The sequence below is a fragment of the Oncorhynchus gorbuscha genome, linkage group LG02 (genome assembly GCF_021184085.1).
Source record: "Oncorhynchus gorbuscha isolate QuinsamMale2020 ecotype Even-year linkage group LG02, OgorEven_v1.0, whole genome shotgun sequence".
Classification (NCBI taxonomy): Eukaryota; Metazoa; Chordata; class Actinopteri; order Salmoniformes; family Salmonidae; genus Oncorhynchus; species Oncorhynchus gorbuscha.
In genome coordinates, this window is record NC_060174.1 from 109,155,025 (window position 1) to 109,181,630 (window position 26,606).

The 26,606-nt window shown below is 48.6% G+C and overlaps 1 protein-coding gene across 3 annotated transcripts in view; it reads right to left on the reverse strand.

The window, feature by feature from the left end:
* Positions 1-12,582: 12,582 nt before the first annotated feature.
* The window catches only part of LOC124015478 (transcription factor SPT20 homolog), a 26,960-nt gene continuing 12,936 nt past the window's right edge, over positions 12,583-26,606 (reverse strand). For 2 of the 3 annotated variants that reach the window (XM_046330683.1, XM_046330692.1), the window contains exons 18-20: positions 21,206-21,473; positions 19,635-19,726; positions 12,583-13,600 (exon numbers count right to left, since the gene is read on the reverse strand). In XM_046330683.1, coding sequence (XP_046186639.1) covers positions 13,494-13,600; positions 19,635-19,726; positions 21,206-21,473 — 467 coding nt within the window. In that variant the 3' untranslated portion in view covers positions 12,583-13,493. The remainder of the gene's footprint in view (positions 13,601-19,634; positions 19,727-21,205; positions 21,474-26,606) is intronic. The other variant, XM_046330702.1, reaches the window with a different exon arrangement.

The window sequence follows — 26,606 nt, forward strand, 5'->3', positions numbered from 1 at the left end:
TACAGTAGGTATCAAAACGTTGGTTGGACAGGTGGGGACACTCCAGTACAGTAGGTATCAAAACGTTGGTTGGACAGGTGGGGACACTCCAGTACAGTAGGTATCAAAACGTTGGTTGGACAGGTGGGAACACTCCAGTACAGCAGGTATCAAAACGTTGGTTGGACAGGTGGGGACACTCCAGTACAGCAGGTATCATAATGTTGGTTGGACAGGTGGGGACACTCCAGTACAGTAGGTATCATAACGTTGGTTGGACAGGTGGGGACACTCCAGTACAGTAGGTATCATAACGTTGGTTGGACAGGTGGGGACACTCCAGTACAGTAGGTCGGATGCCAATAAACCCCACAGAAGAAGAGGCGATGGAGACAACGGTTGACAGTGTCCTTCGCCCTTCCTGTTCAGTCACTGTTTTCCCTGTAGTTCTGTTAACAAGGGCAGGTATTTGGCAGGCTGGAGCGAATGATACAGTTTTTTTTATAGCACCATGTAGTTTCCATTCAGAAAAAGTTTCCATATATCAGCAACAGCAACTTGAACTGGTACTGCTGCTTCAACAATCTTGTCTTTCATTGGTCAGAGAGTCCTTTAGGTGCCTTTTGGCAAACTCCCAAGTGGGCTGTCATGTGCCTTTCACTGAGGAGTGGCTTCCGTCTGACCACTCTACCATAAAAGGCCTGATTGGTGGAGTGCTGCTGAGATGGTTGTCCTTCTGGAAGGTTCTCCCATCTCCACAGAGGAACTCTGTCAGAGTGACCATCGGGTTCTTGGTCACCTCCCTGAGTTGTGCGAGACTCTGACCATCTCGTTTTTTTTGTTGTCTGTGTTTTTAATTTTTAATTTAATTTATTGAATATTTGTTGCTGTGTTTTTCTTAAAGAGAGTCTTGATAATGAGACTTGTCCAATCACGTTGCCCAGACAGGATGTCAGACAGACTGGTGTCCAATCACATTGCCCAGACAGGATGTCAGACAGACTGGTGTCCAATCACGTTGCCCAGACAGGATGTCAGACAGACTGGTGTCCAATCACGTTGCCCAGACAGGATGTCAGACAGACTGGTGTCCAATCATGTTGCCCAGACAGGATGTCAGACAGACTGGTGTCCAATCAGTGTCCAATACTATCCTTCAATAACCAGGGGTATACCATATACAGTTGAAATCGGAAGTTTACATACACATAGGTTGGAGTCATTAGAACTAGTTTTTCAATCACTCCACAAATGACTTGTTAACAAACTATACTTTTGGCAAGTCTACTTTGTGCTGTAGTAGGTGTTGAGGTCTGTTCTTTTCTGATCCATCATGGAGTCTCCATGTAGTAGGTGTTGAGGTCTGTTCTGATCCATCATGGAGTCTCCATGTAGTAGGTGTAGAGGTCTGTTCTGATCCATCATGGAGTCTCCATGTAGTAGGTGTAGAGGTCTGTTCTGATCCATCATGGAGTCTCCATGTAGTAGGTCTAGAGGTCTGTTCTGATCCATCATGGAGTCTCCATGTAGTAGGTGTTGAGGTCTGTTCTGATCCATCATGGAGTCTCCATGTAGTAGGTGTTGAGGTCTGTTCTGATCCATCATAGAGTCTCCATGTAGTAGGTGTAGAGGTCTGTTCTGTTCTGATCCATCATGGAGTCTCCATGTAGTAGGTGTAGAGGTCTGTTCTGATCCATCTTGGAGTCTCCATGTAGTAGGTCTAGAGGTCTGTTCTGATCCATCATGGAGTCTCCATGTAGTAGGTGTAGAGGTCTGTTCTGATCCATCTTGGAGTCTCCATGTAGTAGGTCTAGAGGTCTGTTCTGATCCATCATGGAGTCTCCATGTAGTAGGTGTAGAGGTCTGTTCTGATCGGTTGGGAGTTAATGATGACCTTGGTAGGTAGATGATTAAAACCCCCACATAAGACAATACATGCTTCAGGTGGTTTCAACTTTACAGAGTCGATGGTGTTCATTTTTCAACCTTTATTTAACTAGGCAGTCAAAGGGAAAGCTTTCTGGAGGCCTTGTAGATATCAGAACACATTCTTATTTTCAGTGACGGCCTGGGAACAGCGGGTTCACTGTTCCTAGTTTCAGGGGCAGAATGACAGATTTGTACCTTGTCAGCTCGGGGATTTGAGCTTGAAACCTTTTGACTACGAGTCCAACGCTCTAACCACTAGACTACCTGCCGCCCCTACACTCTAACCACTAGGCTACCTGCCCCCCCCCTACACTCTAACCACTAGACTACCTGCCGCCCCTACACTCTAACCACTAGACTCTAACCACTAGACTACCCCCCCCTACACTCTAACCACTAGACTACCTGCCGCCCTACACTCTAACCACCCCTACACTCTAACCACTAGACTACCTGACTACCCCCCTACACTCTAACCACTAGGCTACCTGCCTCCCCCTACACTCTAACCACTAGACTACCTGCCCCCCTACACTCTAACCACTAGACTACCTGCCGCCCCTACACTCTAACCACTAGACTACCTGCCGTCCCTACACTCTAACCACTAGGCTACCTGCCCCCCCTACACTCTAACCACTAGGCTACCTGCCTCCCCCTACACTCTAACCACTAGACTACCTGCTACCTGTCCCCCTACACTCTAACCACTAGACTACCTGCCCCCTACACTCTAACCACTAGACTAACCCTGACTACCTGCCCCCCCTACACTCTAACCACTAGGCTACCTGCCTCCCCCTACACTCTAACCCTAGACTAGCCGCCCCCTACACTCTAACCACTAGACTACCTGCCTCCCCCTACACTCTAACCACTAGGCTACCTGCCTCCCCCTACACTCTAACCACTAGGCTACCTGCCCCCCTACACTCTAACCACTAGGCTACCTGCCCCCCTACACTCTAACCACTAGGCTACCTGCCCCCCCCTACACTCTAACCACTAGGCTACCTGCCCCCCTACACTCTAACCACTAGGCTACCTGCCTCCCCCTACACTCTAACCACTAGGCTACCTGCCCCCCTACACTCTAACCACTAGGCTACCTGCCCCCCCTACACTCTAACCACTAGGCTACCTGCCCCCCCCCTACACTCTAACCACTAGACTACCTGCCGCTGCCGCCCCCTTACACTCTAACCACTAGACTACCTGCCCCCCCTACACTCTAACCACTAGACTACCTGCCGCCTCTACACTCTAAACACTAGACTACCTGCCCCCCTACACTCTAACCACTAGGCTACCTGCCCCCCTACAAACTAACCACTAGGCTACCTGCCCCCCCGCCCCTACACTCTAACCACTAGGCTACCTGCCCCCCTACACTCTGACCACTAGGCTACCTGCCTCCCCTACACTCTAACCACTAGACTACCTGCCCCCTACACTCTAACCACTAGGCTACCTGCCCCCTACAAACTAACCACTAGGCTACCTGCCCCCCCGCCCCTACACTCTAACCACTAGGCTACCTGCCTCCCCCTACACTCTAACCACTAGGCTACCCCCCCTACACTCTAACCACTAGGCTACCTGCCTCCCCCTACACTCTAACCACTAGGCTACCTGCCCCCCTACACTCTAACCACTAGGCTACCTGCCCCCTACACTCTAACCACTAGACTACCTGCCCCCTACACTCTAACCACTAGACTACCTGCCCCCTACACTCTAACCACTAGGCTACCTGCCTCCCCCTACACTCTAACCACTAGGCTACCTGCCCCCCTACACTCTAACCACTAGGCTACCTGCCCCCCTACACTCTAACCACTAGACTACCTGCCCCCTACACTCTGACCACTAGGCTACCCCCCTACACTCTAACCACTAGGCTACCTGCCTCCCCCTACACTCTAACCACTAGGCTACCCCCTACACTCTAACCACTGGGCTACCTGACTACCCCCCCTACACTCTAACCACTAGACTACCTGCCTCCCCCTACACTCTAACCACTAGACTACCTGCCCCCCTACACTCTAACCACTAGACTACCTGCCCCCTACACTCTAACCACTAGACTACCTGCCCCCCCCTACACTCTAACCACTAGACTACCTGCCCCCCTACACTCTAACCACTAGACTACCTGCCCCCCCCTACACTCTAACCACTAGACTACCTGCCGCCCCCTACACTCTAACCACTAGGCTACCTGCCCCCCCTGCACTCTAACCACTAGGCTACCTGCCTCCCCCTACACTCTAACCACTAGACTACCTGCCGCCCCCTACACTCTAACCACTAGACTACCTGCCCCCCTACACTCTAACCACTAGGCTACCTGCCCCCCTACACTCTAACCACTAGGCTACCTGCCCCCCTACACTCTAACCACTAGGCTACCTGCCTCCCCCTACACTGTAACCACTAGGCTACCTGCCCCCCTACACTCTGACCACTAGGCTACCTGCCTCCCTACACTCTAACCACTAGACTACCTGCCCCCTACACTCTAACCACTAGGCTACCTGCCCCCCTACACTCTAACCACTAGGCTACCTGCCCCCCCTACACTCTAACCACTAGGCTACCTGCCTGCCCCCCCTACACTCTAACCACTAGGCTACCTGCCCCCTACCCCCCCCTACACTCTAACCACTAGGCTACCTGCCTGCCTCCCCCCCTACACTCTAACCACTAGGCTACCTGCCCCCCTACACTCTAACCACTAGGCTACCTGCCTCTAACCCCTACACTCTAACCACTAGGCTACCACTAGGCTACCCCCCCCTACACTCTAACCACTAGACTACCTGCCGTCCCTACACTCTAACCACTAGGCTACCTGCCCCCCCATACACTCTAACCACTAGACTACCTGCCGTCCCTACACTCTAACCACTAGGCTACCTGCCCCCCCTACACTCTAACCACTAGGCTACCTGCTAACCCCCCCCCTACACTCTAACCACTAGGCTACCTGCCTCCCCCTACACTCTAACCACTAGGCTACCCCCCCTACACTCTAACCACTAGGCTACCTGCCTCCCCCTACACTCTAACCACTAGGCTACCTGCCCCCCCCTACACTCTAACCACTAGGCTACCTGCCTCCCCCTACACTCTGACCACTAGGCTACCCCCCCCCTACACTCTAACCACTAGGCTACCTGCCTCCCCCTACACTCTAACCACTAGGCTACCCCCCCCCTACACTCTAACCACTGGGCTACCTGCCTCCCCCTACACTCTAACCACTAGGCTACCCCCCTACACTCTAACCACTAGGCTACCCCCCCCCTACACTCTAACCACTGGGCTACCTGCCTCCCCCTACACTCTAACCACTAGGCTACCCCCCTATACTCTGACCACTGGGCTACCTGCCTCCCCCTACACTCTAACCACTGGGCTACCTGCCTCCCCCTACACTCTAACCACTGGGCTACCTGCCCCCTCCCTACACTCTAACCACTAGACTACCTGCCTCCCCCTACACTCTAACCACTGGGCTACCTGCCCCCCCTACAGTCTAACCACTAGACTACCTGCCTCCCCCCTACACTCTAACCACTAGACTACCTGCCCCCTACACTCTAACCACTAGACTACCTGCCGCCCCCCTACACTCTAACCACTAGTCTACCTGCCCCCCTACACTCTAACCACTAGTCTACCTGCCCCCCTACACTCTAACCACTAGTCTACCTGCCCCCCCCTACACTCTAACCACTACACTACCTGCCCCCCTACACTCTAACCACTACACTACCTGCCCCCCTACACTCTAACCACTAGACTACCTGCCTCCCCCCTACACTCTAACCACTAGACTACCTGCCTCCCCCTACACTCTAACCACTAAACTACCACTGGGTCTCAATCTCAGTCTCTCTCTCTCTCTCTCTCTCTCTCTCTCTCTCTCTCTCTCTCTCTCTCTCTCTCTGTGTCTCTCTCGTTGTGTCTCTCTCTCTGTGTCTCTCAGTGTCTCTCTCTCTCTGTGTCTCTCTCTCTCTGTGTCTCTCTCTCTGTGTGTCTCTCTCTCTGTGTCTCTCTCGCTGTGTCTCTCTCGCTGTGTCTCTCTCGTTGTGTCTCTCAGTCTCTCTCTGTGTCTCTCTCTGTGTCTCTCTCTCAGTCTCTCCCTCTGTCTCTCTCTCTCTCTCTCTGTCTCCCGCTCTGTGTCTCCCGCTCTGTGTCTCCCTCTGTCTCTCTCTCTCTCGCTGTCTCTCTCTCTGTCTCTCTCTCAGTCTCTCTCTCAGTCTCTCTCTCAGTCTCTCTCTCAGTCTCTCTCAGTCTCTCTCTCAGTCTCTCTCTCTCTCTCTCTCTCTCAGCCTGCCAGCCTGTCTAGCTGTCTGTCTGCCAGCCTGTCTAGATGTCTGTCTGCCAGACTGTCCAGCTGTCTGTCTGCCAGACTATCCAGCTGTCTGTCTGCCAGACTGTCTAGCTGTCTGTCTGCCAGACTGTCTAGCTGTCTGTCTGCCAGACTGTCCAGCTGTCTGTCTGCCAGACTGTCCAGCTGTCTGTCTGCCAGACTGTCTAGCTGTCTGTCTGCCAGACTGTCTAGCTGTCTGTCTGCCAGACTGTCCAGCTGTCTGTCTGCCAGACTGTCCAGCTGTCTGTCTGCCAGACTGTCTAGCTGTCTGTCTGCCAGACTGTCCAGCTGTCTGTCTGCCAGACTGTCTAGCTGTCTGTCTGCTAGACTGTCCAGCTGTCTGTCTGCCAGACTGTCTAGCTGTCTGTCTGCCAGACTGTCCAGCTGTCTGTCTGCCAGACTGTCCAGCTGTCTGTCTGCCACTCTCTCACTGTCTATCTGTCTGTCTGCCAGACTGTCCAGCTGTCTGTCTGCCAGACTGTCTAGCTGTCTGTCTGCCAGACTGTCTAGCTGTCTGTCTGCCACTCTCTCACTGTCTATCTGTCTGTCTGCCAGACTGTCCAGCTGTCTGTCTGCCAGACTGTCCAGCTGTCTGTCTGCCAGACTGTCTAGCTGTCTGTCTGCCAGCCTGTCTATCTGTCTGTCTGCCAGACTGTCTATCTGTCTGTCTGCCAGACTGTCTATCTGTGTGCCAACCCCCTCACTGACGTCGTAACCCTTCGTTGTAAGCAGGCACAACCACGGACAGTTCCAAGGAGCTGTGGTCATGTGGGGAACGGCGCCGTCTCTCCAGCTGCCATCAGGAAGTCTCCTTCTCATGACGCTTCATGTCCACCGGCAGTCAGATGGGCTACCAGCAAAATCCACTGTGTTCCTCCATTCCAACACAGCAGCACGGCGGACCGGCGCGCTATCAACTGCAGGGTCGATTTCCCGCTTATAAACCCAGGGTCGTTACAGTATTAACAATGGCATATATTAACTGTCAGAAGTTGTCCGATGTTTCCGATATGATAAACTACTCTGACCACTATCCCAGTGAAGAGTGGTTTGTTTGACACGCAGGTTAACACTAATGGTGTCATAATGTTTACGCTTTCTAGTATCCGATGCAGATTCACTCTCTAACAACTAACCCGGCTACTTGTAATCTAGCTACTTTGATAGTGGGCATGAATTAAAATCAGTTCATTCTAGCTAACCAACTACTTTAATAATGTCCATCGGAACTGCCGAGCCCTTGGAGTACCACAGTAGTTTGATGGTGAGTACTGCATATATAAATCACATTGGTTGTTACCACACAATCATCACTACATAAAGACACGCTGCACTGAGGACAGAACACAATCATCACTACATAAAGACATGCTGCACTGAGGACACAATCATCACTACATAAAGACACGCTGCACTGAGGAAAGAACACAATCATCACTACATAAAGACATGCTGCACTGAGGACACAATCATCACTACATAAAGACACGCTGCACTGAGGACACAATCATCACTACATAAAGACATGCTGCACTGAGGACACAATCATCACTACATAAAGACATGCTGCACTGAGGACACAATCATCACTACATAAAGACATGCTGCACTGAGGACAGGACACAATCATCACTACATAAAGACATGCTGCACTGAGGACACAATCATCACTACATAAAGACATGCTGCACTGAGGACAGAACACAATCATCACTACATAAAGACATGCTGCACTGAGGACACAATCATCACTACATAAAGACATGCTGCACTGAGGACACAATCATCACTACATAAAGACATGCTGCACTGAGGACACAATCATCACTACATAAAGACATGCTGCACTGAGGACACAATCATCACTACATAAAGACATGCTGCACTGAGGACACAATCATCACTACATAAAGACATGCTGCACTGAGGACACAATCATCACTACATAAAGACATGCTGCACTGAGGACAGGACACAATCATCACTACATAAAGACACTGAGGACACAATCATCACTACATAAAGACACGCTACGCTGCACTGAGGACACAATCATCACTACATAAAGACATGCTGCACTGAGGACAGGACACAATCATCACTACATAAAGACACGCTGCACTGAGGACACAATCATCACTACATAAAGACACGCTGCACTGAGGACACAATCATCACTACATAAAGACACGCTGCACTGAGGACAGGACACAATCATCACTACATAAAGACATGCTGCACTGAGGACAGGACACAATCATCACTACATAAAGACATGCTGCACTGAGGACACAATCATCACTACATAAAGACATGCTGCACTGAGGACAGAACACAATCATCACTACATAAAGACATGCTGCACTGAGGACAGAACACAATCATCACTACATAAAGACACGCTGCACTGAGGACACAATCATCACTACATAAAGACACGCTGCACTGAGGACAGGACACAATCATCACTACATAAAGACATGCTGCACTGAGGACACAATCATCACTACATAAAGACACGCTGCACTGAGGACACAATCATCACTACATAAAGACATGCTGCACTGAGGACACAATCATCACTACATAAAGACATGCTGCACTGAGGACACAATCATCACTACAGAAAGACATGCTGCACTGAGGACAGGACACAATCATCACTACATAAAGACATGCTGCACTGAGGACACAATCATCACTACATAAAGACACGCTGCACTGAGGACACAATCATCACTACATAAAGACATGCTGCACTGAGGACACAATCATCACTACATAAAGACACGCTGCACTGAGGACACAATCATCACTACATAAAGACACGCTGCACTGAGGACAGAACACAATCATCACTACATAAAGACACGCTGCACTGAGGACACAACACAATCATCACTATATAAAGACACGCTGCACTGAGGACAGGACACAATCATCACTACATAAAGACATGCTGCACTGAGGACACAATCATCACTACATAAAGACACGCTGCACTGAGGACACAATCATCACTACATAAAGACATGCTGCACTGAGGACACAATCATCACTACATAAAGACATGCTGCACTGAGGACACAACACAATCATCACTACATAAAGACACGCTGCACTGAGGACACAATCATCACTACATAAAGACGCGCTGCACTGAGGACACAATCATCACTACATAAAGACACGCTGCACTGAGGACAGGACACAATCATCACTACATAAAGACATGCTGCACTGAGGACAGAACACAATCATCACTACATAAAGACACGCTGCACTGAGGACACAATCATCACTACATAAAGACACGCTGCACTGAGGACAGAACACAATCATCACTACATAAAGACATGCTGCACTGAGGACAGAACACAATCATCACTACATAAAGACACGCTGCACTGAGGACACAATCATCACTACATAAAGACACGCTGCACTGAGGACAGGACACAATCATCACTACATAAAGACATGCTGCACTGAGGACAGGACACAATCATCACTACATAAAGACATGCTGCACTGAGGACACAATCATCACTACATAAAGACATGCTGCACTGAGGACAGAACACAATCATCACTACATAAAGACATGCTGCACTGAGGACAGAACACAATCATCACTACATAAAGACACGCTGCACTGAGGACACAATCATCACTACATAAAGACACGCTGCACTGAGGACAGGACACAATCATCACTACATAAAGACATGCTGCACTGAGGACACAATCATCACTACATAAAGACACGCTGCACTGAGGACACAATCATCACTACATAAAGACATGCTGCACTGAGGACACAATCATCACTACATAAAGACACGCTGCACTGAGGACACAATCATCACTACATAAAGACATGCTGCACTGAGGACAGGACACAATCATCACTACATAAAGACATGCTGCACTGAGAACACAATCATCACTACATAAAGACACGCTGCACTGAGGACACAATCATCACTACATAAAGACATGCTGCACTGAGGACACAATCATCACTACATAAAGACACGCTGCACTGAGGACACAATCATCACTACATAAAGACATGCTGCACTGAGGACACAATCATCACTACATAAAGACATGCTGCACTGAGGACACAACACAATCATCACTATATAAAGACACACTGCACTGAGGACAGGACACAATCATCACTACATAAAGACATGCTGCACTGAGGACACAATCATCACTACATAAAGACATGCTGCACTGAGGACACAACACAATCATCACTACATAAAGACACGCTGCACTGAGGACACAATCATCACTACATAAAGACATGCTGCACTGAGGACAGGACACAATCATCACTACATAAAGACATGCTGCACTGAGGAAACAATCATCACTACATAAAGACATGCTGCACTGAGGACACAATCATCACTACATAAAGACACGCTGCACTGAGGACACAATCATCACTACATAAAGACATGCTGCACTGAGGACACAATCATCACTACATAAAGACACGCTGCACTGAGGACAGGACACAATCATCACTACATAAAGACACGCTGCACTGAGGACACAATCATCACTACATAAAGACATGCTGCACTGAGGACAGGACACAATCATCACTACATAAAGACATGCTGCACTGAGGACAGAACACAATCATCACTACATAAAGACATGCTGCACTGAGGACAGAACACAATCATCACTACATAAAGACATGCTGCACTGAGGACAGAACACAATCATCACTACATAAAGACACGCTGCACTGAGGACACAATCATCACTACATAAAGACACGCTGCACTGAGGACAGGACACAATCATCACTACATAAAGACATGCTGCACTGAGGACACAATCATCACTACATAAAGACACGCTGCACTGAGGACACAATCATCACTACATAAAGACATGCTGCACTGAGGACAGGACACAATCATCACTACATAAAGACACGCTGCACTGAGGACACAATCGTCACTACATAAAGACATGCTGCACTGAGGACAGGACACAATCATCACTACATAAAGACACGCTAATGTTTTGCACTGAGGTATTTTATCAAATTATTTGTAAAAACCATCCGCTCAATAAAATAAATTGTCCCCTGAAAGTTGATGGTCCCCCTAATAGACCAACCAAGGCCCCTATCAAAACCAGTCTGAAACCAACCCCTTCCCTAGGCCCCAACCAACCCTTAAACCAGTCTGAAACCAACCCCTTCCCTCGGCCCCTATCAACCCTTAAACCAGTCTGAAACAACCCCTTCCCTAGGCCCCAACCAACCCTTAAACCAGTCTGAACCCAACCACTTCCCTAGGCCCCAACCAACACTTAAACCAGTCTGAAACCAAACCCTTCCCTAGGCCCCAATCAACCCTTAAACCAGTCTGAAACCAACCCCTTCCCTAGACCAACCACTTCCCTAGGCCCCAACCAACCCTTAAACCAGTCTGAAACCAACCCCTTCCCTAGGCCCCTATCAACCCTTAAACCAGTCTGAAACCAACCCCTTCCCTAGGCCCCAATCAACCCTTAAACCAGTCTGAAACCAACCACTTCCCTAGGCCCCAACCAACCATTAAACCAGTCTGAAACCAACCCCTTCCCTAGGCCCCAACCAACCATTAAACCAGTCTGAAACCAACCCCTTCCCTAGGCCCCAACCAACCATTAAACCAGTCTGAAACCAACCCCTTCCCTAGGCCCCAACCAACCATTAAACCAGTCTGAAACCAACCCCTTCCCTAGCCCCCAATCAACCTTAAACCAGTCTGAAACCAACCCCTTCCCTAGCCCCTAATCAACCTTAAACCAGTCTGAAACCAACCCCTCCCCTAGGCCCCAATCAACCCACTTCTGGTTAACCTCTTCCTTACCAAATCCATATTTCTTTCCAACTCAGTCCCTAGGAATCCACTAGCTAGCCTCTTCTCCAGTCCCAAAACAACCCGTAAATCCTACCCCTAAATATACTTCTTTATGGCCCCTCTTAAAATAACTCAAGTTTATAGGTCAACTGTTGTGTCTATGCTAAACTCTCGTCTTCTCCAGGCGGTACATCATTATCGGGTGAGAAGCTTCAGGACTGTATCAGCCGGGCCACGACGAGACATCGAGAGATCTGCAAACTCATCGACAAATTCCTACAGAGCGTCAAGACACCGGAATAAACACACTTTTTCTTTTTCTTTAAAAGTTTTATTTTCCTGTCAATATATACATAGTTTTTTCTTTATTACACAATAAAACTGCTGACAAAAAAACATTTAATTTCTGTCCCAGAAATGTCACATGATTTCTAATATGAATATACTCTTCTTAATCCCGCCCCCTTCCACCCCCACAAGGAAATGCCTTATTATTAAAAAAAATTGCACTCAGCATTGCATGCTGGGAAAATGAGTCCTCTTGTGATAGCATCATCTTATTAGATCATCTGTGTCTGAAAATACCACCGTAATTCCCTACATAGTGCCCTTGTCAAAAGTAAGGGGATAGGATGGCATTTCAGATACACACAGAACCAGGAGCAGTCCCTGTGTCCATCCAGGAGCAGTCCCTGTGTCCATCCAGTCCCTGTGTCCATCCAGTCCCTGTGTCCATCCAGGAGCAGTCCCTGTGTCCATCCAGTCCCTGTGTCCATCCAGTCCCTGTGTCCATCCAGGAGCAGTCCCTGTGTCCATCCAGTCCCTGTGTCCATCCAGTCCCTGTGTCCATCCAGTCCCTGTGTCCATCCAGTCCTTGTGTCCATCCAGGAGCTCTGTTTGAATCGACGACACCGTGATGTCATATGAGGAAGTAACAGGACAGCAGGCTGGTAGGAAGAACCATCTTCTAAATCATTTAAATAATAGGTTGTCAGGACGTGCTTGGCTGGGGAGGGGCTCCTCTTGGTTGGGGGGGGCATCATGATTTGGGGAGGGGCTGTGGTGTGTTCCTCTTGGCTGGGGAGGGGCTGCGGCGTGCTCCTCTTGGTTGGAGGGGGGTCATCATGATTTGGGGAGGGGCTGTGGTGTGTTCCTCTTGGCTGGGGAGGGGCTGCGGCGTGCTCCTCTTGGCTGGGGAGGGGCTCCTCTTGGTTGGGGGGCCATCATGATTTGGGGAGGGGCTGCGGTGTGCTCCTCTTGGTTGGCTGGGGGGCCATCATGATTTGGGGAGGGGCTGCGGTGTGCTCCTCTTGGTCTTACATCTTGGATTGGCTGGCGGTATGTAGCCGTGGCGACGCCCCCTGAGGGCCCGTCCCCCCATAGCCATTTGCTGCTGCTGCACTTGGTGGTGTAAGAATTGCAACTGAGGGAGGGAGAGAGAGAGGGAGGGGGAGAGAGGGAGAGAGAGAGGAAGGGGGAGGGAGGGGGAAATAAGTTACTGTCATTTAACATGCCATGGCAGCAACCAGCTGGCCAAAACAGGTTACTGTCATTTAACATGCCAAGGCAGCAACCAGCTGGCCAAAACAGGTTACTGTCATTTAACATGCCAAGGCAGCAACCAGCTGGCCAAAACAGGTTACTGTCATTTAACATGCCAAGGCAGCAACCAGCTGCAACCAGCTGGCCAAAACAGGTTACTGTCATTTAACATGCCAAGGCAGCAACCAGCTGGCCAAAACAGGTTACTGTCATTGTAGTAACAGAGCAAGGCAGCAACCAGCTGGCCAAAACACGTTACTGTCATTCAACATGCCAAGGCAGCAACCAGCTGGCCAAAGCAGGTTACTGTCATTTAACATGCCAAAGCAGCAACCAGCTGGCCAAAACAGGTTACTGTCATTTAACATGCGAAGGCAGCAACCAGCTGGCCAAAACAGGTTACTGTCATTTAACATGCAAAGGCAGCAACCAGCTGGCCAAAACAGGTTACTGTCATTCAACATGCCAAGGCAGCAACCAGCTGGCCAAAACAGGTTACTGTCATTTAACATGCCAAGGCAGCAACCAGCTGGCCAAAACAGGTTACTGTCATTTAACATGCCAAGGCAGCAACCAGCTGGCCAAAGCAGGTTACTGTCATTTAACATGCCAAAGCAGCAACCAGCTGTCCAAAACAGGTTACTGTCATTTAACATGCCAAGGCAGCAACCAGCTGGCCAAAACAGGTTACTGTCATTTAACATGCAAAGGCAGCAACCAGCTGGCCAAAACAGGTTACTGTCATTCAACATGCCAAGGCAGCAACCAGCTGGCCAAAACAGGTTACTGTCATTTAACATGCCAAGGCAGCAACCAGCTGGCCAAAACAGGTTACTGTCATTTAACATGCCAAGGCAGCAACCAGCTGGCCAAAGCAGGTTACTGTCATTTAACATGCCAAAGCAGCAACCAGCTGGCCAAAGCAGGTTACTGTCATTTAACATGCCAAGGCAGCAACCAGCTGGCCAAAACAGGTTACTGTCATTTAACATGCCAAGGCAGCAACCAGCTGGCCAAAACAGGTTACTGTCATTTAACATGCCAAAGCAGCAACCAGCTGGCCAAAACAGGTTACTGTCATTTCCTGCCATCCTGTCATTTAAAGATTTGCTAAAATGCTAAAATTGTAGAGAATCATTGTACTATTTAAACTGCTGTGAAAAATAGTTTGAAAAGCTGAAAGTAAAAGACGCAAAAACTCAACTTAAAACACGGGAAGCATAGAAATAACCCACAACGGACATTGACCTGCGTTCAATGAGAAGGACAGATCTATAACTCATATTTCTATGTGAATTAGATCAGGTCGCCCAAAAAGTGACATATTGCAGCTTTAACATTTCAAGGCAACGGAACATGACTTCATAATGGGTTGGTTGTCTAGCAACGAAACTGCCGGGTTGGTTGTCTAGCAACGAAACTGCCGGGTTGGTTGTCTAGCAACGAAACTGCCGGGTTGGTTGTCTAGCAACGAAACTGCCGGGTTGGTTGTCTAGCAACGAAACTGCCGGGTTGGTTGTCTAGCAACGAAACTGCCGGGTTGGTTGTCTAGCAACGTAACTGCCGGGTTGGTTGTCTAGCAACGAAACTGCCGGGTTGGTTGTCTAGCAACGAAACTGCCGGGTTGTTTGTCTAGCAACAAAACTGCCGGGTTGTTTGTCTAGCAACAAAACTGCCGGGTTGGTTGTCTAGCAACAAAACTGCCGGGTTGGTTGTCTAGCAACAAAACTGCCGGGTTGGTTGTCTAGCAACGAAACTGCCGGGTTGGTTGTCTAGCAACGAAACTGCCGGGTTGGTTGTCTAGCAACGAAACTGCCGGGTTGGTTGTCTAGCAACGAAACTGCCGGGTTGGTTGTCTAGCAACGAAACTGCCGGGTTGGTTGTCTAGCAACGAAACTGCCGGGTTGGTTGTCTAGCAACGAAACTGCCGGGTTGGTTGTCTAGCAACGAAACTGCCGGGTTGGTTGTCTAGCAACGAAACTGCCGGGTTGGTTGTCTAGCAACGAAACTGCCGGGTTGGTTGTCTAGCAACGAAACTGCCGGGTTGGTTGTCTAGCAACGAAACTGCCGGGTTGGTTGTCTAGCAACGAAACTGCCGGGTTGGTTGTCTAGCAACGAAACTGCCGGGTTGGTTGTCTAGCAACGAAACTGCCAGGTTGGTTGTCTAGCAACGAAACTGCCGGGTTGGTTGTCTAGCAACGAAACTGCCGGGTTGGTTGTCTAGCAACGAAACTGCCGGGTTGGTTGTCTAGCAACGAAACTGCCGGGTTGGTTGTCTAGCAACGAAACTGCCGGGTTGGTTGTCTAGCAACGAAACTGCCGGGTTGGTTGTCTAGCAACGAAACTGCCGGGTTGGTTGTCTAGCAACGAAACTGCCGGGTTGGTTGTCTAGCAACGAAACTGACGGGTTGGTTGTCTAGCAACGAAACTGACGGGGTTGGCTGAGCTTGTTGACAACATGTAAACTGTGATTAGTCTCCAAATGTTTATTGAAAACATAAATACACAATGAGCACTTCGTCTCTCAAAATCCTCATTACAGTTGTTGATTAGACATTTTTGTTGTTGTTGTTGCCATATTAGACATGACATCAGTCAAAACAAGACATTATAACAAGATACAACGAGCTGAAACCAGCCATCTACGATTCCCCCACATGGCAGCTTCTTTACGGCCGATTTGTGTCGTCGTCAGCCAACCCGTCTATGCAGAAGCAGAAAAGTCATCACCAACTTTGACAGTTATACAGTGCATTCGGAAAGTATTCAGACCCTTTGACTTTTTCCACATTTTGTTACAGCCTTATTCTAAAATGGATTCAATTGTTTTTTCCCTCATCAATCTACACACAATACCCCATAATGACATCACAATACCCCATAATGACATCACAATACCCCATAATGACATCACAATACCCCATAATGACATCACAATACCCCCATAATGACATAAGTATTCGAAACCCTTTACTCAGTACTTTGTTGAAGCACCTTTGGCAGCGATTACAGCCTCGAGTCTTCCTGGGTATGATGCTACAAGCTTGGCACACCTGTATTTGGGGAGTTTCTCCCATTCTTCTCTGCAGATCCTCTCAAGCTCTGTCAGGTTGGATGAGGAGCATCGCTGCACAGCTGTCAGGTCTCTCCAGAGAAGTTCGATTGGGCTCAAGTCTGGGCTCTGGCCACTCAAGGACATTCAGAGACTGTCAGAGTGACCTTCAGGTTAAGACCCTTCTCTCCCGATTGCTCAGTTTGGCCGGGCGGCCAGCTCTAGGAAGAGTCTTGGTGGATCCAAACTACAAACTCCATTTAAGAATGATGGCAGCCACTGTGGGGACCTTCAATACTGCACAAATGTTTTTGGTACCCTTCCCCAGATCTGTGCCTCGACACAATCCTGTCTCGGAGCTCTACGAACAATTCCTTCAACCTCATGGCCTGGTTTTTGCTCTGACATGCACTGTCAACTGTGGGACCTTTTATATAGACAGGCGTGTGCCTTTCCAAACCATGCCCAATCAAATGAATTTACCACAGGTGGACTCCAATCAAGTTGTAGAAACATCTCAAGGATGATCAATGGAAACAGCATGCACCTGAGCTCAATTTCGAGTCTCATAGCGAAGGGTCTGAATATTAATAACTCTGCTTTTGATACCATTGATCACCACATTCTCTTGGAGAGATTGGAAACCCAAATTGGTTTACACATACAAGTTCTGGCCTGGTTTAGATCTTATCTGTCGGAAAGATATCAGTTTGTCTCTGTAAATGGTTTGTCCTCTGACAAATCAACTGTAAATGTTGGTGTTCCTCAAGGCTCCGTTTTAGGACCACTATTGTTTTCACTATATATTTTACCTCTTGGGGATGTCATTCGGGAAACATAATGTTAACTTTCACTGCTATGCCGATGACACACAGCTGTACATTTCAATGAAACATGGTGAAGCCCCAAAATTGCACTCACTGGAAGCATGTGTTTCAGACATAAGGAAGTGGATGGCTGCAAACATTCTACTTTTAAACTCGGACAAAACAGAGATGCTTGTTCTAGGTCCCAAGAAACAAAGAGATCTTCTGTTGAATCTGACAATTAATCTTAATGGTTGTACACTCGTCTAAAATAAAACTGTGAAGGACCTCGGCGTTACTCTGGACCCTGATCTCTATTTTGAAGAATATATCAAGACTGTTTCAAGGACAGCTTTTTTCTATCTACATAACATTGCAAAAATCAGAAACTTTCTGTCCAACAATGATGCAGAAAAATTAATCCATGCTTTTGTCACTTCTAGGTTAGACTACTGCAATGCTCTACTCTCCGGCTACCCGGATAAAGCCTTAAATAAACTTCAGTTAGTGCTAAATACGGCTGCTAGAATCCTGACTAGAACCAACATTTTTTATCATATTACTCCAGTGCTAGCCTCCCTACACTGGCTTCCTGTTAAGGCTAGGGCTGATTTCAAGGTTTTACTGCTAACCTACAAAGCATTACATGGGCTTGCTCCTACCTATCTCTCTGATTTGGTCCTGCCGTACATACCTACACGTACGCTACGGTCACAAGACGCAGGCCTCCTTACTGTCCCTAGTACTTCTAAGCAAACAGCTGGAGGCAGGGCTTTCTCCTATAGAGCTCCATTTTTATGGAACGGTCTGCCTACCCATGTCAGAGACGCAACTCGGTCTCAACCTTTAAATCTTTACTGAAGACTCATCTCTTCAGTGGGTCATATGATTGAGTGTAGTCTGGCCCAGGAGTGGGAAGGTGAACGGAAAGGCTCTGGAGCAACGAACCGCCCTTGCTGTCTCTGCCTGGCCAGTTCACCTCTTTCCACTGGGATTCTCTGCCTCTAACCCTACTACAGGGGCTGAGTCACTGGCTTTCAGGTGCTCTTTCATGCCGTCCCTAGGAGGGGTGCATCACTTGAGTGGGTTGAGTCACTGTTGTGATCTTCCTGTCTGGGTTGGCGGCCCCCCTTGGGTTGTGCGTTGGCGGAGATCTTTGTGGGCTATACTCAGCCTTGTCTCAGGATGGTAAATTGGTGGTTGAAGATATCCCTCTAGTGGTGTGGGGGCTGTGCTTTGGCAAAGTGGGTGGGGTTATATCCTGCCTGTTTGGTCCTGTCCGGGGGTGTCATCAGACGGGACCACAGTGTCTCCTGACCCCTCCTGTCTCAGCCTCCAGTATTTATGCTGCAGTAGTTTGTGTCGGGGGCTAGGGTCAGTTTGTTATTTCTGGAGTACTTCTCCTGTCCTATCCGGTGTCCTGTGTGAATTTAAGTATGCTCTCTCTAATTCGCTCTTTCTCTCTTTCTTTCTCTCTCTCGGAGGACCTGAGCCGTAGGACCATGCCTCAGGACTACCTGACATGATGACTCCTTGCTGTCCCCAGTCCACCTGGCCGTGCTGCTGCTCCAGTTTCAACTGTTCTGCCTGTGATTATTATTATTTGACCATGCTGGTCATCTATGAACATTTGAACATCTTGGCCATGTTCTGTTATAATCTCCACCCGGTACAGCCAGAAGAGGACTGGCCACCTCACATAGCCTGGTTCCTCTCTAGGATTCACATGGTCTGTGTTACCTGACTGTGTGGTAGGCAGTCTGTGTTACCTGACTGTGTGGTAGGCAGTCTGTGTGGTAGGCCGTGTTACCTGACTGTGTGGTAGGCAGTCTGTGTGGTAGGCAGTCTGTGTGGTAGGCAGTCTGTGTGGTAGGCAGTCTGTGTTACCTGACTGTGTGGTAGGCAGTCTGTGTTACCTGACTGTGTGGTAGGCAGTCTGTGTTACCTGACTGTGTGGTAGGCAGTCTGTGTTACCTGACTGTGTGGTAGGCAGTCTGTGTTACCTGACTGTGTGGTAGACAGTCTGTGTTACCTGACTGTGTGGTAGGCCGTGTTACCTGACTGTGTGGTAGGCATCAGTCCTCCCAGACCACTCAGGTTTAGACCAGGACCCAACATCTGACTGGAAGTCATCAGAGTCTGGGGACTGCTGCACAGACAGACAGAGACAGACAGACAGAGAGACAGAGAGACAGAGAGACAGAGAGACAGAGACAGAGAGACAGAGAGACAGAGAGAGAGAGAGAGAGAGAGAGAGAGAGAGAGAGAGAGAGAGAGAGAGACTCGGTTAGCATAGCCATGCTATTGAGAAAGACAGACTGAGGTATAACCCAGACAAGACTTATTTAGTCTGGTGTCTCCAGTCAGAAGCTGTACTAGACAGATCCTAGCGCCTACAGAACCCTTACCACCAGAGGTTAATGGGTATCTGTAGGAGAAAGGTGTATGGTGGAGGAATGTATTGAGCGAAGGAAAGATGATCATTGGATCATTCAGAGATCCTCACTGAACTTCTGAAGAGAGTTTGCTGCACTGAAAGTAAAGGGGCTGAATAATTTTGCACGCCCATTTTTCAGTTTTTGATTTGTTAAAAAAGTTTGAAATATCCAATAAATGTCGTTCCACTTCATGATTGTGTCCCACTTGTTGTTGATTCTTCACAAAAAAATACAGTTTTATATCTTTATGTTTGAAGCCTGAAATGTGGCAAAAGGTCGCAAAGTTCAAGGGGGCCGAATACTTTCGCAAGGCACTGTATATATTACCCCTGGTGGAAATAGATGTATTTGTCTTAATCAGCTATATCGGCCCAATGGATGAATAAACTTGCTTTAACCTTTACTAATCGTCCGTAAGTGTTACGAGGTTCCTGTAGAACCAGACAAATAGAGTAGGTAGAATCAAATAAAATGTATTTATAAAGCCCTTCTTACATCAGCTGATATCTCAAAGTGTTTGTACAGAAACTCAGCCTAAAACCCCCCAAACAGCAAGCAATGCAGGTGTAGAAGCACGGAGCAGAGTGGTTTTTCCAAACCCTCAGGGATCCTCAGACATTACACCATTTTATTGCATCCCTGAACTAGCCGGATTGACCTAGTCAAGGGTTTCATGATAATTAGCATCAGGTTTCGGTTCTGGCTTTGTAATACAATCAAACTAAAAGGTTTTAAAACAACTAGGTTTTTATTTTAATATATTTTAGTCCTAATTTGAACTAATCTTCCAAGAGTCCTTAAACATTAAAATACAATTTATAATACGAACATATTTTTCACACACATATATAACACACTGTTACAAACAGACACAACACACTAACATATTGCCCCGATAAATACTTGCCCCGATAAATACTCTATATTGCCCCGATAAATACTCTATTGTCTAACAATAGATATTGATTCTTCATCTACCATAGTCCAGCACAACTTTCCTATGTGTTATAAATGGGTTAAAAGTATTGTTTTAAATGTAATTTATTGAAAGGTTTCTGGTTTGCTCAGTTAAATTATTCAATTTCTTTATTGCTCTAAATAAAATAAAAAATATATGCCTATTTCTCTGTCTGGATAACACTCTATTCATATCTATTATTATTATCTATTAAGAGTATGTAGATCCTTACCAGACAGATCCCACCACGTTGAGGAAGTTGAGTCCAGCAGGGTTAGCCATGACCTGAGAGGAGCTGGTTCCTGTTGTGATTGAGGTTCTCATGGTGGGTAGAGGGATGGTCATTACGGGGAGGGACAGCTGCTGCTGGGGGGTCAGGAGGGCCTGGGGGTCCGGAAGGGTGGGGGTGACGGAGGGAGGGAGGGAAAGGAGGGAGTCGGGGGGGTGAGGGGTGGAACACGGGGTGTTGGTGGGGGTGGACGGCTTCGGGGTCCCCGATCCTGAGAGAGGAGAGAGAGGTGGTCAGGGTCCCACCAGTCCCATATGTAGGGGATCTAGTTTATCTAGTTTCAGTCCCATATGTAGGGGATCTAGTTTCAGTCCCATATGTAGGGGATCTAGTTTATCTAGTTTCAGTCCCATATGTAGGGGATCTCGTTTCAGTCCCATATGTAGGGGATCTCGTTTCAGTCCCATATGTAGGGGATCTCGTTTCAGTCCCATATGTAGGGGATCTAGTTTATCTAGTTTCAGTCCCATATGTAGGGGATCTCGTTTCAGTCCCATATGTAGGGGATCTCGTTTCAGTCCCATATGTAGGGGATCTCGTTTCAGTCCCATATGTAGGGGATCTCGTTTCAGTCCCATATGTAGGGGATCTAGTTTCAGTCCCATATGTAGGGGATCTCGTTTCAGTCCCATATGTAGGGGTATCGAGTTTCAGTCCCATATGTAGGGGTATCGGGTTTCAGTCCCATATGTAGGGGATCTAGTTTCAGTCCCATATGTAGGGTATCTAGTTTCAGTCCCATATGTAGGGGTATCGAGTTTCAGTCCCATATGTAGGGGATCTAGTTTCAGTCCCATATGTAGGGGATCTAGTTTCAGTCCCATATGTAGGGGATCTAGTTTCAGTCCCATATGTAGGGGATCTTGTTTCAGTCCCATATGTAGGGGTATCGAGTTTCAGTCCCATAATTAAGGGTATCTAGTTTCAGTCCCATAATTAAGGGTATCTAGTTTCAGTCCCATATGTAGGGTATCTAGTTTCAGTCCCATATGTAGGGGATCTAGTTTCAGTCCCATATGTAGGGGATCTAGTTTCAGTCCCATATGTAGGGTATCTAGTTTCAGTCCCATATGTAGGGATCTAGTTTCAGTCCCATATGTAGGGGTATCTAGTTTCAGTCCCATATGTAGGGTATCTAGTTTCAGTCCCATATGTAGGGTATCTAGTTTCAGTCCCATATGTAGGGGTATCTAGTTTCAGTCCCATATGTAGGGTATCTAGTTTCAGTCCCATATGTAGGGTATCTAGTTTCAGTCCCATATGTAGGGGATCTAGTTTCAGTCCCATATGTAGGGGATCTAGTTTCAGTCCCATATGTAGGGATCTAGTTTCAGTCCCATATGTAGGGGATCTAGTTTCAGTCCCATATGTAGGGGATCTAGTTTCAGTTACTATGAACTGCCTTCTTATGTAGTTATTTCTCCTCTTGTCCAGGTGGGAGATGGCACTGTGATGTGCAAATGAGATTGGATCTTTTGGGGATCTGTTGGGGCGGTATGCGAATCGGAGTGGGTCTATGGTGTCTCTATTGATGCTGTTGATGTGAATGTCACGACCAGCCTTTCAAAGCACTTCATAATTACATCTGTGAGTGCATTTAGGCAGGTTACCTAAGGAGCTCTTGGGAACAGGGACGATGGTGATCAGTTTGAAACATGTTGGGATTACAGACTGACACCCTCCAGCTGGTCTGCGCACGATTTGAGAACGAGCCCCGGTTTCCCGTCTGGATACACTCTTGTGGTCACTGTGGGGACGACATCGTCGATGCACTTATTGGTGAAGCCCGTGACGTGATGTGGTAAACTCCTCAATGCTATCGGATTGAATCGCGGAACATATCCCAGTTCTCTACTAGCAAAACAGTCTTGTAGCCTCGCGACTGTTTCGTCTGACCACTTCCATATTGAACACATCACTTCCTGTTTGAGCTTTTGTTTTGGAAGCAGGACAATGGGAGTCATGGTCAGAATTGCCAGAAGAAGGACGAGGGAGGGCCTTGTGTGCGTTTCTGTGGGTGGAATAGAAGTGGTCTAGAGCCCCTAGTGGTGCAGGAGACGTATTGGTAGAAGTGAGGTAGGACGGTTTTAAGCCTACCCACATTAAAGTCCCCGCCCACCAGAAACGCTGCCTCTGGGTCAACGGTTTCTTGTTTGTTTTATCCATACAGTTGATCGAGTTGCCAGAGTGGCGTTGGCTTGTGGAGGAATGTAGACAAGCCGTGATAATTACTGATGAGAACTCTCTTGGTAGATTAAAGGGTCTGCAGTTTACCATGAGGTATTCTATATATTGTGTGAGCAAAAGCTCAAGATTTCCTTCACACTAGAAGCACTCTGTGTTCCTTCGAAGTCGGCCGTCCTGCTGCCACTGGAGAATCTACAGAGTACTACGTGCATAGTGTCATCATCCAGACACATAATATTGAAGCTGTTCTGGCCTCTCTGATAGGAGTCCCTCCCGGGTGGTGCGGTGCTAGCTAGATGTGCCACCAGAGATTATGGGTTCGAGCCCAGGCTCTGTCGCGACCGGGAGGTCCATGGGGTGAAGCACAATTGGCCCTGCGTCATCCGGGTTAGGGGAGGGTTTGGCCGGCAAGGATATTCTTGTCTCATTGCGCACTAGCGACTCCTGTGGCAGGCCGGGCACAGTGCACGCTGACCAGGTCGCCAGGTGTACGGTGTTTCCTCCGACACATTGGTGCTTCCGGGTTGGATGGGCGTTGTGTCAAGAAGCAGTTGTGTTTCGGAGGACGCATGGCTCTCGACCTTCGCCTCTCCCGAGTCCGTGTGGGAGTTGCAGCGATGAGACAAGACTGTAACTACCAACTGGATACCATGGAATTGGGGAGAAAAAAGGGGTACATTTATTTTTACATCTGGTAGGAGACTCTCGAATGAAGCTCAGCCTTCTCTGATTGGGTTGGAACTCGTAAGCCTTCTCTGATTGGGTTGGAACTCGTAAGCCTTCTCTGATTGGGTTGGAACTCGTAAGCCTTCTCTGATTGGGTTGGAACTCGTAAGCCTTCTCTGATTGGGTTGGAACTCGTAAGCATTCTCTGATTGGGTTGGAACTCGTAAGCATTCTCTGATTGGGTTGGAACTCGTAAGCATTCTCTGATTGGGTTGGAACTCGTAAGCCTTCTCTGATTGGGTTGGAACTCGTAAGCCTTCCCTGATTGGGTTGGAACTCGTAAGCCTTCCCTGATTGGGTTGGAACTCGTAAGCCTTCCTGAATCCTCCCCCCCTCCTCCCTCTCTGCAGATGACTTCGTCAACCATTTTGAAAAGAAGGTCGACGACATCCGATCCTCGTTTGCTAAGTCAAACGACACCGCTGGTTCTGCTCACACTGCCCTACCCTGTGCTCTGACCTCTTTCTCCCCTCTCTCTCCAGATGAAATCTCGCGTCTTGTGACGGCCGGCCACCCAACAACCTGCCCGCTTGACCCTATCCCCTCCTCTCTTCTCCAGACCATTTCCGGAGACCTTCTCCCTTACCTCACCTCGCTCATCAACTCATCCCTGACCGCTGGCTACGTCCCTTCCGTCTTCAAGAGAGCGAGAGTTGCACCCCTTCTGAAAAAACCTACACTCGATCCCTCCGATGTCAACAACTACAGACCAGTATCCCTTCTTTTCTCTCCAAAACTCTTGAACGTGCCGTCCTTGGCCAGCTCTCCCGCTATCTCTCTCAGAATGACCTTCTTGATCCAAATCAGTCAGGTTTCAAGACTAGTCATTCAACTGAGACTGCTCTTCTCTGTATCACGGAGGCGCTCCGCACTGCTAAAGCTAACTCTCTCTCCTCTGCTCTCATCCTTCTAGACCTATCGGCTGCCTTCGATACTGTGAACCATCAGATCCTCCTCTCCACCCTCTCCGAGTTGGGCATCTCCGGCACGGCCCACGCTTGGATTGCGTCCTACCTGACAGGTCGCTCCTACCAGGTGGCGTGGCGAGAATCTGTCTCCTCACCACGCGCTCTCACCACTGGTGTCCCCCAGGGCTCTGTTCTAGGCCCTCTCCTATTCTCGCTATACACCAAGTCACTTGGCTCTGTCATAACCTCACATGGTCTCTCCTATCATTGCTATGCAGACGACACACAATTAATCTTCTCCTTTCCCCTTCTGATGACCAGGTGGCGAATCGCATCTCTGCATGTCTGGCAGACATATCAGTGTGGATGACGGATCACCACCTCAAGCTGAATCTCGGCAAGACGGAGCTGCTCTTCCTCCCGGGGAAGGACTGCCCGTTCCATGATCTCGCCATCACGGTTGACAACTCCATTGTGTCCTCCTCCCAGAGCGCTAAGAACCTTGGCGTGATCCTGGACAACACCCTGTCGTTCTCAACTAACATCAAGGCGGTGGCCCGTTCCTGTAGGTTCATGCTCTACAACATCCGCAGAGTACGACCCTGTCTCACACAGGAAGCGGCGCAGGTCCTAATCCAGGCACTTGTCATCTCCCGTCTGGATTACTGCAACTCGCTGTTGGCTGGGCTCCCTGCCTGTGCCATTAAACCCCTACAACTCATCCAGAACGCCGCAGCCCGTCTGGTGTTCAACCTTCCCAAGTTCTCTCACGTCACCCCGCTCCTCCGCTCTCTCCACTGGCTTCCAGTTGAAGCTCGCATCCGCTACAAGACCATGGTGCTTGCCTACGGAGCTGTGAGGGGAACGGCACCTCAGTACCTCCAGGCTCTGATCAGGCCCTACACCCAAACAAGGGCACTGCGTTCATCCACCTCTGGCCTGCTCGCCTCCCTACCACTGAGGAAGTACAGTTCCCGCTCAGCCCAGTCAAAACTGTTCGCTGCTCTGGCCCCCCAATGGTGGAACAAACTCCCTCACGACGCCAGGACAGCGGAGTCAATCACCACCTTCCGGAAACACCTGAAACCCCACCTCTTTAAGGAATACCTAGGATAGGATAAAGTAATCCTTCTCACCCCCCCCTTAAAAGATTTAGATGCACTATTGTAAAGTGGCTGCTCCACTGGATGTCATAAGGTGAACGCACCAATTTGTAAGTCGCTCTGGATAAGAGCGTCTGCTAAATGGCTTAAATGTAAATGTAAATGATTGGGTTGGAACTCGTAAGCCTTCTCTGATTGGGTTGGAACTCGTAAGCCTTCTCTGATTGGGTTGGAACTCGTAAGCCTTCTCTGATTGGGTTGGAACTCGTAAGCCTTCTCTGATTGGGTTGGAACTCGTAAGCCTTCTCTGATTGGGTTGGAACTCGTAAGCCTTCTCTGATTGGGTTGGAACTCGTAAGCCTTCTCTGATTGGGTTGGAACTCGTAAGCCTTCTCTGATTGGGTTGGAACTCGTAAGCCT